This window comes from Melopsittacus undulatus, chromosome 1 (assembly GCF_012275295.1).
Source record: "Melopsittacus undulatus isolate bMelUnd1 chromosome 1, bMelUnd1.mat.Z, whole genome shotgun sequence".
In the NCBI taxonomy this organism is placed as follows: domain Eukaryota; kingdom Metazoa; phylum Chordata; class Aves; order Psittaciformes; family Psittaculidae; genus Melopsittacus; species Melopsittacus undulatus.
In genome coordinates, this window is record NC_047527.1 from 120,568,143 (window position 1) to 120,582,419 (window position 14,277).

The 14,277-nt window shown below is 40.0% G+C and overlaps 1 protein-coding gene across 3 annotated transcripts; it reads left to right on the forward strand.

The window, feature by feature from the left end:
* The first annotated feature begins 830 nt into the window (after positions 1 to 830).
* On the forward strand, positions 831 to 12,003 carry STEAP1 (STEAP family member 1). Of its 3 annotated transcripts, XM_031052486.2 has the most exons (6): positions 1,159 to 1,295; positions 1,829 to 1,894; positions 4,591 to 4,695; positions 6,183 to 6,695; positions 8,174 to 8,338; positions 10,103 to 12,003. In XM_031052486.2, exons 3-6 carry the CDS (start codon positions 4,603 to 4,605, stop codon positions 10,358 to 10,360), a joined length of 1,029 nt encoding a protein of 342 aa, XP_030908346.2. In that variant the 5' UTR covers positions 1,159 to 1,295; positions 1,829 to 1,894; positions 4,591 to 4,602; the 3' UTR covers positions 10,361 to 12,003. The 3 variants fall into 3 exon arrangements, with proteins under 3 accessions (XP_030908345.2, XP_030908346.2, XP_030908347.2); XM_031052485.2 differs by lacking the exon at positions 1,829 to 1,894 and having other exon boundaries at positions 831 to 1,295; XM_031052487.2 differs by lacking the exon at positions 1,829 to 1,894 and having other exon boundaries at positions 1,200 to 1,311.
* The last annotated feature ends 2,274 nt before the right edge of the window (positions 12,004 to 14,277 follow it).

Genomic DNA, 14,277 nt, shown 5'->3' on the forward strand with positions numbered 1-14,277 from the left:
GCAAATATGTTAATGAAGATAACTAAAAAATAAATAAAAGTTAAGGGTTTGTTTTAACACGAAAGAATTATTGTGACTTTTATTCCTTTGAAGTCAATCTCCTCTTCTCTGTCAAATGTAGCATTCAGCTGAAGTCTACGTCCACTTAACATCTACTGAGAAGGAGGAAAAAATATATTCCCAAAATACAAAGAGATGGAACTTGGCATCATTTCTGTGAAGACATCCCGGGGAAAACACAATGAGCCCTGCGTGAGGAAATAAAAACATTTCAGACGGACTGGCCGTGTTTTCTGCAGTGTCAGTAAGCCATCAAACGTCAAAATAGCCACTAAACCAGAGCTCCCACAAGATACATGATAGTTCATTCTACAGTGTGACTGAACTTTCAGAAGACAGCTGCCTTTTCAGAATCGCCAGCACAGAAAAACGGCACCGGGGGGGGGAGGGGGAGGGGGCAAGGGAGAGAGAATTATGAAGTGCCGACTGCTCGTATTAGAAGCAGGATTTAATACAGTATTGTGTCAGGCTGGGACAGCGGCAAGTTTGGAAGAACCGGCAGGGAACAGGAAACGAACTGGAAGGCGAGGAGGTTTCCCAGGCAAGGACCCAAAGGGCCGCTTTTCGCGGGAGCCCGCGCGGTGAGGGCAGCTCTGGTGCCCCGAGGTGCTGCAGCACCCCCCGAGAATCAATGCCTGCAGCCCGGCAGCGGGAGCGGGGCTGCTGGCTGGAGGGAAGCTCAAGGAACAGGGGCCGCCGGGGAGACAGAGCATCTCGGCGCCACTTTTCTTCCTTCACCTCCTCCTCCTTCCCCACCTCCTGCGGGGCGGAGAGGGCGCAGGTGAATGCGCCCTTTGTTCAGCCGGGGCCCCAGCAGACCTACAGACGGGCTCTTCTTGGGGCAGCCACCGGGGTACTCCGGGGTCTCCTCTCCGGCACCGCAGCTCCGCGCCCCTCTATGCCCACCGCTGCCGCAGCTCGGGACACAGGACGTGACTCCGGCTCGCACCCCACCGCCGAGGAGGGGAGCGGGATGGGTGCGGAAGGCGGGGCCGGGAGGGGAGGTGCAGGCTGCGGCCAGGCCCCCCGCTCCGCTCCCCTCCTTAGAGTCCGGCGAGCGCTCTGCCTCTGACCTAAGCCCGCCTTCCCCGACAGAGCCGCGCCGCGGCCGGGCACCGGTCCCCGCACCGCTGCCGCTAGGGGCTGCCCCCCTGCCGAGCCGAAGTCTGACTGCGCCGCCGGCCCCTGCGGGGGGCACTTGGGCCTCCGGCAGGGAGAAGACACTGCGGGACGAGGTGCGTGAGCCCCGGGGTAAGGGGAGACTGGGAAACGGCTGGGGAGGCGTCCAAGCGCGCCCGCGTGGCCGGGTTCCGGAGCGGGGCCGCGCCCGACCAGCGTGTGTCGGGACCGGACGGGACAGCACGGACTCGGGCTCGGGCTCAGGCTCGGGCTCGGACTCCTCTGCGGAGCGGCTCTCAGCGCCGGGCGTCGGGCTGGCAGCCCACCCAGCCCTGCCCCGGAGGCTGTGACCGAGGAGGACCGGTGAGCGACGCGCTCCTGCTCCCACCCCCCCGCGCCTTTCATTAGGTTTTCTACAGAGCTCAGCAGAATTCCTGAAGAATAAGTTAAGGGAAAGTTATTTTCTCCGTGTGCTTACACCGTCCTGCGCGGTGCGCCGGGCACTGCAGGAGCGAGGCAGGTATCCCTAACGCTCCCACCTTGTCGTGTTCAAATAGTGCCAAAGGAGTGGGCCCTGTCCCGTGCCTCTGCCAACACCTCATCCACATTATCATAGCCTATTTGTTTTACCCATTTGTCTTTTTTTCAGAGAGCCAGCCCTGAAACTCTTTACTAGGGAAAACCTCTCATTGACTTCGGATGAGATTTTCTCGAGGTAATGTCTGCACGGTATGGGTATTCATTGGTTCAGCCTTATAGACCCTGCTTTCTTGCTATGCAGTAGCATACTCACAGTGTTGGCTTCCTGCAGATGGATATCCTCCATCCACATCCTCAGCTGCCTCCCAGCACAGAAGGGGGGTGCACTGCCAATGGACATCACTGCAGCCGTTGTCTTTAGTAACAGTTATGAGTTAGGTAGGGCTATAAATGACAAGCTTTTGTCTCCCACAGGACTCCTAAATTTCTTTCTTCAGAGGTATTCCAAAAAAATGCATGCTGTAGATGACTCCTTTCTGACAATTCATAGGACAATGAATAGTGGAATTGTGAGTTGTATTTAGGAGTTTTCAAGGCTATTACTGTGCTTTGTTACTGGGCCTACTAAAGAAATAATTTTGTGTTAAAACTGGTATCACAAGCCAAGGGGCCTGCTGTCATTTGGCACCTATGATTCCTTGCATGCAGTCACATGGTTGTAGCACGTATTTTCATGGATCAGCACATGCATTCATTTACACGCACTTTCTTCTTTTTTTTTTCATTTTGTCTTCTGCTGCATAACCCATTAATGCTGTATTTAACATGGTATTAAACATTGTTTCCCAAAATAACCAATAAATTAGCATTCAGGATCAGCAGCTGGCATTCCAGCTCATGCATATTTTGTTTCTCATCATGGTACATCTTCATCAATACAAACCTTTGCCTGAAAACCATTACTGGGCTCTTCATTTCTAAATTTTCTAAATTAGGAATGATAGCACATGAGAATCAAGTGAGTCAAGCTCTTCCACACAGAGCTTCCCAATCTAAATATGCTTTTGGACCCCCAAGACAGTGGGATGGTCAAAAGAGGAAAGCTCCTGAAGTGACTGGTATCACTGTGTAAGCTCACATAGACTGGGGATATTAACAGTTGAAAGCTCAGTGGAGATCAATACAGAAAAAAAAACAAAATAAAAATGAAACAGCAGAAAAGATCCAAGCCACAAACTGTTTTAACAATTTTAAGAAGTCAGTCTCATTATTTAAAAGAACAAAAAGTCAGTCTGTAACTTTATGTCCTTTTATTAAAAAAACATTAAACTGCAAAAGTGAGAGAGTAGGCCCCAAAAAGAGTAAAGAATATGACTGCCCTTCATATAATGAGTTCTTTTAAAAGTAGATCTGGAGCTCACCCTATTTCTTGCTCTTTTTTTCCAGGTAGGTATGTTATAGTGAGTTCTATTGGCATTGCCATTGTAACAGGTAGAAATACAGTATATTGAAACATACAGCTGTTGAAATTCTTGACTAGTCATGGAACTGCATGAGCTGAAGTTTATGAGGATATCTGATACCCTGAAACTTCTGATAAAGTCACTGGGACTAGCCATAGGAATAGCAGGGAAAAACAGAAAGTGCCTTCCTCAGCCCATGCTATCTGTGTACAGGATACACAAAACATCCATTAGCTAGTGTAGGGAAGGGTTAACAGCCTGACCTTCAGACAGAAGCTCTTGTTGACCCTACTCTGCAGCACTTGGCTGAAAGGTTATGCCCAAAGGGAGAACTTGCTAGTAGGAGGGAAAAATCCAAAGTGAAATACTTAGGAAAAGAATACTTTGGCTTTAGGAGTCTCGTGGCCTGGCAGAAAGCAAACCCTCATAGCAAACAGTACAAGGCTGTAGGACTTATCCATTGAAGAACCAGACACAGTAAGAAAAGGTGAACTGTCAAAGTCTGATTTGTCCATACAATTTCCCAAAAAGTTTATGAATGCAAAAGAATGAGTTGTTAGCAAAACAGTTTCATATCTAGTAATTCAGCTGTTCAGTATGAAGGTACATGGAAGAGCTACTTCATCACTGTTTTAAAGGTAACTACAGAAAATCAGGCTGTAGTATGGCATCTGGAGCTTCCAGTGATGTGGTGCTAGCACCTCTCCTCCTGCAGTGTGCAACAGTGGGATGCACACATGGGATCCTGATGCAGTTCTTGTTGTTACTTTACAGCCTTCAAGATACAGTCTTTCCTGCTGTCCTAGGATGGATTTTCAGAAACATCCATCAGTTTATCTATTCTCCCTCATTTATTCTTTTTCTCCCTGATTTCTGATTTCTTGTAATCCTCAATAGCTTAGAACCATTTCTTGTGGGTGATGAGTACTGCCGGTATACCTTGAAACAGCATGAGCAAAGCTCCAGCTGGAATTTCCTAACAGTCTCAAAGGAAGAATATAGCTCTAAAGCCACTGACTGTCAGGTAGACCAGTCCTAAAACCTAAAAAATATTAGGAACAACACATTTGCATGGGCTTCTTGGATCAGCAAGTCTCATGAACTTTCTAAAAATCCATCTTCATAGCATTTTACATGTTATTTCCGTAAGCTGTTTCACACTTACTTGCTATCATTTAAAAGCTTTCAGCCTGAGTTAATACCTTCATTCCACTGGTGACATGGGCATTTAGCTTAAATATTATTTTTCATTGACGATTTTGTTCTGTTTATTCATATACTCTCAGTCTCTGCTTTACTGAAAAAACAAGCAAGCTTTTCTGTTACCTTTTCAGAAGATGTACTTACCCACCTTCTCTAGTAGATGGGTGGAGGAGAGGGAAGAAAACATTTGGAGGGAAAACAGGCCCCAAAGTTCAAGTTCAGGGCTTTTCAAAACCTGTTTTACATTCTGTGTTTGCTTTTGTAGGGAATTTCTGTAATGGAGATGAAGGAAAGTGATAAACATGCCATTGATCAGAATGCAAGTGAGAACATCATGCCGAGAAGAAATACAGGAAACTTTGGCAACCTGGTAATATTTCTGTTAAAAAAAAAAAAAAAAAAAATTAAAAAGTAAAAAGAAATAAAAACCTGGGTAAAAGTTTAAAAAGCTGCGAAACAGATGAAGTTCTGTAAAAAAAAAGCAGCTCAAATGTCACCCAGAATACTGCAATCTTTCATATGATTTTGTCCGTCGGGGCTACCTCATCTCCAACTGGGATATTTAAAAGAGAGCACTGTACATTTTTTATCTTTCTGTTAAAACAAAACACCTGTGTTTCTCCAAAAATGAACTCAAGACTCACATCTACCTAGCCTTACCTTATTTACAAGTAGTAACTTTTTTGAATTGTCCCCTTGATCAGCTTCAGTATGGTATCTGATTCTTGAGCATAAAGACAGATAATGTTGCTGAGATAGGAGGATCTCTTGTACCTTAGCAGGATGCTAATTTACAACTTCCAAGCTACTATTTGTCTCTCTCAAAACAGACAGTGCTGTTTCACTTCTGGAGGTCAGGACATCTGCTACATTAGCCATTCTAAAGCTCAGCCATTGCATCATTAGTTCAGTTTTACTTTGTATTTCACAAGAATATTAAAGAACTTACCTGTTTATTACCTAACGTTATCAGTTCTCCACTCCTGGTCAGCTCTCTGATGCATCAAGTGCAATGTCCTGCTGTTGATACACGTGTTTTCATTTTGTATGTACAGTGGTCATATACCTCTTCCATGAATCTTTAATCTTCCATGTATCTTTTATCATCATGTAATACAGTTTATAATATTACTCCAAAATTTTGTACGAGCTTAGCCCCTTCTGAAGTCTGTGATAATTCTGCCAAGATCTGTGAGACTAGAATCAAGGCATGCCTATTCGGCAGTGGAAAAATCAGCTTTTTAACTGAAGTGACTCCGTTTCACAAGGTTTCATAAAAGTTAAGAAGACTTTGTGAAGGAGAGGAAGGAGACCACAGGACTTGATGCTAGGGTTGACCAATGTGCAGCTTGCCTAATATGCTGGATCCCAAATATTTCTATTTACATCTATATTTTCCAATTAAATGTCATGAAAATAGCAGTGACTGAATGAAATATTTTAATATCTTGACTCTGGATGCTGTTATTTTGCATATTATTTGGCTTACATCAGTATGTCTGTAGCTGAAATTTGACATTTGAAATCTGTAGCTCATATCATAAGAAGCTGTAATGATGCTTCACATAAAGTAATCCATCTTCCCTTGTGGTGTAGTTAACTTCCTGAAAATTAAAATCTATTTTGAAATTACCACAGATAATAAATGAAGAATGAGAAATCTATGTTAAAAGTGCCTGGCTTAACTACTATGTTTAAAATGCTATGTTTTCAAACTACTTTGTTTATAATAGTGTGCATGTTTTGTATATGGTTTCAGTGCAGTACAGTGTAAAAGCCACAATGGCAAATACTGCCATTAGTGAAATTTCAATCTTCTCTTGAACTCACTTGGTATTTCCTTTCTGTCCTTTCCAGAATGTGGATATGCAAGTCACCAATCCATCAGAAGCAGCTGCACTTTTTAATTTACATCGAGCACACCATTTCAGTGAGTTTGAACACTCTTCAGAACGACACTGCAAGCAGGATCTGTTCCCCAAGTGGCACTTACCAATGAAGATAGCATCCGTGCTCATATTATTAACATTTATTTACACTTCTGTGAGAGATGTCATATATCCTTTTATAACAAAAAAGGAAAATGTTTTCTATAAAGTTCCGATCCTTGTCATAAACAAGGTTTTACCAGTGGTTTCAATTACCCTTTTAGCACTAGTATATTTACCAGGAATATTAGCTGCTGGTTTCCAGTTGTACTTTGGCACCAAGTATAAAAGGTTTCCTCAGTGGCTAGATAGATGGATGTTATCAAGAAAGCAATTTGGACTTCTCAGTTTCTTCTTCGCTGCAATGCACGCCTGCTATAGCCTATGCTATCCAATGAGAAGATCATACAGATACAAGCTGCTGAACTGGGCATTCCAGCAGGTATGCCGGATATGCAAACAGAATTATTCAGAAAAAAAAACTGTATTCAGAAAATCCTTGGTTTGATAATTCGAGCAAATCTGGATGGGGGGAAAGACATTTTCTCAGCCTTCCTTTGATTTTGAAGCAGAACCCTACAGAGCACTGTTAAGAGATGGAGCAGGACCTAGTTGTTAAAGAATGTAATAGAGAGTCAAGAGTCAACACAGCTGTGCCAGTGTGTATTAAATAAGTCATTTTCTTCATTTGGAATTTTTTATCTCTGCAAAATGCACATAATTATACCTGCCTCACAGGAACATGTAAATCTTTGGCACACTATTAGTGTGGATTAACCTTCTCTGCCCAGGTGGAATCTGTCTACAAAAACTAAACACGCACCATTTTTAGACATCTTCTTTCTAACGTGAATTAGCCACATTCTTTCTAATGTGAATTAGGGCTGAGCTAAATAGCAATAATCTGTATTTGCCACAAACTAGATTTGTGAACACTGATGGCTCCACAATTGGGATGATGCCCACTAACTTGTTAAAAGATAGAATTTCAATCATGCTTCTGAGTCATGGACAATAATTGGCTTGCAAAGCTCTCCAAGATTTTCTGTGACTAGAGAGTTCCTAATACTTGCATATTACATTGAGTGCAAGGACTATTCAAATATAAGGTATAGACTGCAAATGTACATTTTATTACCCCTGAAGCCTAATCTAGAGTTTTATTTAAAGGCACAGTATGATGTTATGAATTCTGTACACAGTTGAACCTGTTGAAAACTGAAATCAGCCGTATTGGTAAACTGATTTGAATGGGTTACCAGAAATTTCATTAAGATTCCAGTCTTCAAGGTGCAGAAACTATCATAATTTGGGGCATATTACACCATGGTGAGCACTAGCAGCATCAAAGGGCTGTTGCAAGTTGTCATAAATAAGGAAAGCTTTGACATCAGTTTATTAAAATCACAACCTTTTCATCCATACCAGCTGTTGTATTCAGTGAAGTTGAAAGTACCAAGTTGTTGTTTTTAAACAAATAGAGCTAAACAACTATCTTGGCAGGATATCATTAAGAATGCCTGCCGAATTAGCTCCTTAAAATACCGCTATTAATATATTTCCTGTTGTTATAAGCTCTCAGATATGTTATTTAGCCGTAGATGGAATTTTTTCATCAAAGAGTAAGATTTCTCCTGCTGTGAAGGCAGGCTAACAGGCCTCAGAACCAGTCTCTCCTAAGCCAAGATACTGATGAAGTCTAAATTCTTCTAATTTAAAGTCCAACTTTGCTTTGCACGTAACTGCAGTGCAGACTTTGTCATCAGAAGTAAATAGCAGTTACATTCAGAAACATTCAAGCAAACAGAAATACTGTGTTTCTTGGCTTATTTCCTGAATATTATGGTGAAAATAGTTGTATTTCATACAAACGGCAGAGTATGCCAGTCTTTCATGTTAAATATGGTGGTTTTTTGGCAGGTAAAACAAAAAAAAGAAAATGCCTGGATTGAACATGATGTTTGGAGAATGGAGATTTATGTGTCTCTAGGAATTCTGGGACTTGCTTTGCTGGCCTTGTTGGCAATAACATCAATTCCATCTGTTAGTCACTCTTTGACCTGGAGAGAATTCCACTACATTCAGGTATGCATAAATGTCATTATTGCATGTCATTAGTCCTCACTTGTAGGACTGCATGTTGTCAGCTAAGATCATTAGGAGTTAGAAATATCAAACACAGAGAAGTTAGAGAAACCAGCCAAAGAGTTTGTTTCATACTCTGTCAGTTGCTTTGCAATAAATGTTTATTTCATCTGTTACTTTGCCAGGAGAAAAGACTGTCAGGTTCAGAGTATAAAATGGGAAGAAAGACAACACCAAACTACTTCTTTGCTCCTCTGACTTTGTGATGAGCAGCAGTTGTCCCTTCAGGACGTATTCTTAGGTCAAAGACCTCTGGTGCTGAAGGCACTTAAGTCACCTTCTGGGTATCTTATGTTTCAGGAATGTCCTGTGTCCTGCTGAATTGGAAGTAGGTGGTATTGAACCAGCCAGTGCTGTTCCTATATACCACAGTGCAGAAGGAGAAATACTTGTTGCTCCCTTGGAGCTACCTTGGCAATTCTTTACTGTCTGAGCAGTACCAGGTGATTGGAAAGTACAGAGGAAGACTTCTGCCCAATAATATATGCAAAGATTTTCTATTAGCTTCATAACCCACACCAAAAGTTATATCCTGAAAAGGAGACATCTTAGAATAGATACATAATCAAATGCAGCCAGTCCTTAATTTGCTACAGAGGTGCTTGTTTTGTTCACCTAAGTATCTCATTTGCTCTTAGTTATCCTGTGTCATACACAGTAATAATGAGGTGTGGTTCTGCTGGCATCAGTACAATCACACTAAAGTTAAGAAAGTGTTGAATTAGGTCCCTGAACACCAAAATCTTAAAATTCAATAACTTAATAAGTACCTGACATTTGAAAATTTGATCTGAATTTGAAAAGTAGCTCTGAAATATGCATCTTCCAGCAGTTACTGGTCTGAGATTCTGCCCACTCTGTGGAGTACCTAATTTGTAAGAAAAGTTTTCAGCTCTACAGAGAATATATATGGAGAGGTCTAGGAGAGAGCCTCTGAATGCATGACTGCTTTTAGAACGAAATTAATATGATGAAGAAACCCAGAAGAGTAATAACTACTATATTAGATTCATTTTATAAACAAATAAACTTATACTTGAAAATCAGATTCTGTAGATTTAGCAGTTGGAAAGGCAGTGTTTGTCTTCACTGATGGGTAATTCCATTTTTACAACAATATCAAGATTCTTATGCAGCAAGAATCTCAAAATTACTAGTAATTCTAGCATAAAAAAATCCTTTACTCCTTTATTTCATAGACATCCTAAGCCAAATTTTTCACTGTAATGGAATGAAAGACTTCAGTTTCCTGTAGCTGTGCAATGGCTTTTGTCACAATACTGGACTTACTAGAGCTTCTGATATTGACTTTACAGTTTTTCTTTGCAAATAATCAATTAAACCATTTGTAAATCTGCTTTTGAAATCACAATAATTTATCAAAGAAGTAAAGTAATTTGGGATACAGTTGACATCTACAAATTGAGATATTGAGAACTGACCCTTTTTCAGGAATAGCCTGTAATCTGTAATCTCTTCTGTGTATTAGCAAAGTATAATAGCAGTGCATGAAAAATGTGGCATAGAAGGGGTAGAGTTGGATTCTTGAATTATAGTTCTTAAATTTTATTTTAAAGCAAACAGTCTCTTTTCTTTGATATAGGTGTGTTGGTTGAGGCCCCTCCTGATTTCCATGTTTGCTTAACAAAGTACTATTTTTGCCAAGTTGGAAAAAACAGCTTACTATTTTCTCTCTCTTTTCAGAGCAAGATGGGATATTTAGCTCTGCTGCTATGCACTGTTCACGCACTGGTGTTTGCTTGGAATAAGTGGGTTGATGTTAATCAATTTATTTGGTATACACCACCTTCATTTATGGTAGCAGTTATACTTCCTATTGTAGTTCTGCTTTGCAAATGCATACTACTCCTCCCATGTTTTAGGAAAAAGATAAAAAAGATCAGATGTGGCTGGGAAGATAACACACAAACCAATCAAACCAGTGTAACTTCCAGACTGTAGCTTAAATATGGACATTTCCTTTCTATGTATGAAAATCTGCTCAAGGCCATGAAATGTTCACCCGCAAGCTCTGTTTTCACATTTCCCATAGCCGTTTCTTTCTCATTTTTCACTTCAACTTCAGGAGTATGCAGTTTGAACTTTTTCTAAGACAAAAAGTGGAAACATTCATTTTACACTCTATTCATTGTTACGGTATCGGATCATTTATTTCTTCTGACTCACACCTTGCAAAATCCAAGGTCTTCATTGTCTCAATCCTAATTCTTTCAAAGGCAAAAAAAAAAATCATAAAGCGTTGTTACAGATGACCCCATAAAGTCAATAAATAATTACACCACAAAACCCAGGAATGCTTCCCCCCGCCGTGTTTGTTTGTTCCTTCATTAAATCTCAAAATTACAGTGGGACAACCACTAGAGTATTTATCATCCCATTCCCCCTTATTGCCTGCATCCTGTGTTTTATTCTGCAGAATGGGGACCTTGGCACATGAAGCAGAAAGAAGCTGTGTATTCCCAACAGGCCTTGAATTTAGGCAATTGGGCAAGCAGAATTGCAGGGAGCTTTACAAGGTAAATCTCTCCTGAGGCTTGGGCACAGTCTAAAAAAAGATGGAGATCTGAGACTAAAAACTGGGTGTGTCTGTTTACTTAAAACGATAAAACATTTTCCATTTTTTATTCCATGAACACGTCCTTTTGTTTCTGATGCTGGAAATTTTCCATGCTTTTGACCTAAGCCTCCAGTACTTGCCATGTGCTAAGCTTTATTTGCACAAATTATTCCAGTGGGATAACTCACGTCAGGTAAATGTATTTTACTTTTTACTCTAGGGAGAGCACAATTGTGTGACTGGAAGAAAAACATTAAAAATAGACATTTGAATTTTGACATTGATTTGGTGAGATTTTCATGTAAAGGGCTTTCTGAATGCACTTGCTTTTACAAGAATTTTCATATAAACTATTTAAACTTCACTTTCCTTATGTTGCATAGGTCTGGCTGAAAGTTTTAAATGAATAATTCATTTCATAGTATCTGTTTTTTATGCCGTTTATGTTATGCAGTAGTTAGTATTTTCACTCAGCATCAGGAGCATTTCTACCACTCTCCTTGAATGAGTTGACTAAGACATGGGCTGATGATGCCACCTGTTGCTGGGATCATCTGAATGATGATTGTAATTGGTAATGGCTCCAGTAATAAAACAAACAGCAAAACAATGTACATATTAAAAAAAATATATAATATATGGTGCTAATGATTCTGCAGCTAATGATTCTGTTGTACATTTGTGGACTTGGTACACTGACCATAAACAGCAGACAAATTAAGTAGCTACAGGGATACCACATTTTGTATTTTCCTGGTTATAACTCCATTCAACTTAAAAGTTGGCTATGTTATTTGCACTTAATGTACTACTGTAAAAATAAGTTGGGACATGGTGGCCTGTAGAGACTGAAATGAGTGTCATTGTGTATCAAATCAGTAATGCATGACAGAAGCAAACACTCTGTAAAACACAGGAAGCTAGTCTGCAATGTGAATCTAAGAAATTTCTAACAGAACAGGAAAAGTGTGGTTGTCAATGCACTAGAATTTATGTTTGTAGAAATAAAATAAATATTTAGAAGCCATATGAGAGATGAAGAATAATGTTTGCCAAAGGTTAATTCAGAATCTTACCTGCCCTTTGATGTCAGGAATCATACGAAAATAATAAATTCATTTTTCTAGTGGAACATGCTGAGGCAAGTGCAGTGATAATCCCTTTGTCTTCTGCATTGTCCATTAGCTACTCATAAAGTATGCTCAAACTTACTACTTAGGACAAAGCTGAGACTGTAGGTATTCCAAGCAACTTCTGTATACATCCATAGAAAAGAATGATGTTTGGTTTTATCAAAATACATACAAAATTCTATTATATAGTGCTCTCTCAAAACAACCCTCCAGCTTCCTTACTTAGAAAAGCTGGAGAATTTAATTCAATCTCCAGCTTTGCTAAATTCTGGTCAGATAGTTCGACTAATTGTTTACAGCTGGTCAGAGAAGCCACCGTTTGACACAAAGGAATAAGAACAGCCTCAGGTTTAACAAAGCATGTGGAGCAGAATTTGACCTTTGGTAACTGGAAAGGGAAGAATGAAGACAATCCTTGGAAGAAGCCATTCAAAGCTATTCATATGTCATGTATAAGATAAAATCAAGGCAAACTGATATTTGTATGCATGTAGAGAGCAAAATAGTTCAAGGTTTTGTAATGCTTGTACAAAGCCAGCAAAGGACTTCGGTTGTTACATGTCTCTGATGCATTTACATCAGAGATAGAGAATTTAAACCCTAGGAGACACTTATAAATTATTGAAGGAGCTTGAGGAATTTTGTGACAAGTTTACCTGGGTACCCAGATTCCAGAATACTGTTCCTGAGAAGTGGTAACAACAGTGCCCAGGAAGCTACAGATAGGGCTGTGCTGGCCATGGCTTATTGCAAATTCCTATTGACAGCAGCATTTACTGTAAACAGTCCCTCCCTTTGGCCACTCTTCTCTGTTCTCTCAGTTCCGCAAGTTTTTAAAGCTGTGAAGTTAATCAGACAAGGGAATTTAATCCATTTGAAAAGGAATGCAAGGAAAAGAATGATTGAGCCAGACCCATGCACTGGTCTGATTCACCTGACAGGCGTGCACACATGCCAGCAGGAAGGACAAGAAAAGGAATGGTTGTAAGTGCTACTGAAATTCAAAACTTCAGCTATTTCATCCTGTTTCAGTAGAAAGAATGTTTCATTGCTTCACTTATTTGTCATGTCCTTAGTTTTCCATGAATCAGTAGGCAAAAATGTGTTCTAGAAATTGTAACTGAAAAACATACAAAACTGATTGACCTCTACATGACTGTGCACTGTATGGCTTCATCTGCAGAGATGATAATCTCACATCTTCCCTTTTTTCCTGCTACATCCATAGTTTCTATTGGTTTCCCTTGATAACATGAAAGATTATGTTAACCATTTTTGAAATTCAGACTAATTTCATTTAAGATGATTTTAAAATTACATTAAATTAATAACTTAAAATTACATTAAATTAATAACTTAGAACAACAAAACAAAAACAGATTCTTGAAAACATGCTGAATGCACCCCTGGAGAATGTAGTCTGCTGTAGTCAGTGTAAGTGTCTGGCAATGGCTGATTATTGCCACCAATTTTTTTCAGTAGTGACAGGATTCCTTGACCCCATCAGCATGTTACAGCTGCTGATGGCAAAATAATTTCTTTTGGTGAGACCTTGGACTCCTTAAAAGAACCTCACTGAATTCAGTTGTACCAGGGTTCAAATTTTGCATCACTGAACTCTTCTGTAGCTAGAATGTAACATTTGAATGGGGATGGTGAGGCTAATTTATTAAGAATTTTGTAAGTTTTGAGAGATTTTCAAATTAAAATATATAAAACCAGTCAGCAAACCAAACTCTATGAACCACAGCTACTTCCAGTAAAGATGATGCAACAGAAGTTATAGTTTGTTTGTCTTTCTTTGTTTTTTCTTTTTATGTATATTTCATCAAAAGTATATTACTGAGATAAATATGTCCTTGATTTGGATAAAAATGTTTAGTCCCTGTGGGACTGGTAGAATACTGCAGCTGCTACTGATGGAAGTATTTGGTCCTTAAATTTCATCTTTCAGGCTCATTATTAAAAAGGAAGTGAGGCAAGTGTGGGGTTTTTTGAACTGGACAGTCAATCTTGTACTTTGCAGTTATGTGCAGTCTTCATATATATGCTTACACTGTTTTGCTGTACTCTACTTAAAAAAAAATTTCCAGGTGAATGCCTCTATTACTTGAAATGCTGAAAAACAACCTACTGCTGGACTTAAGGAATGGCCATGCAACACATCC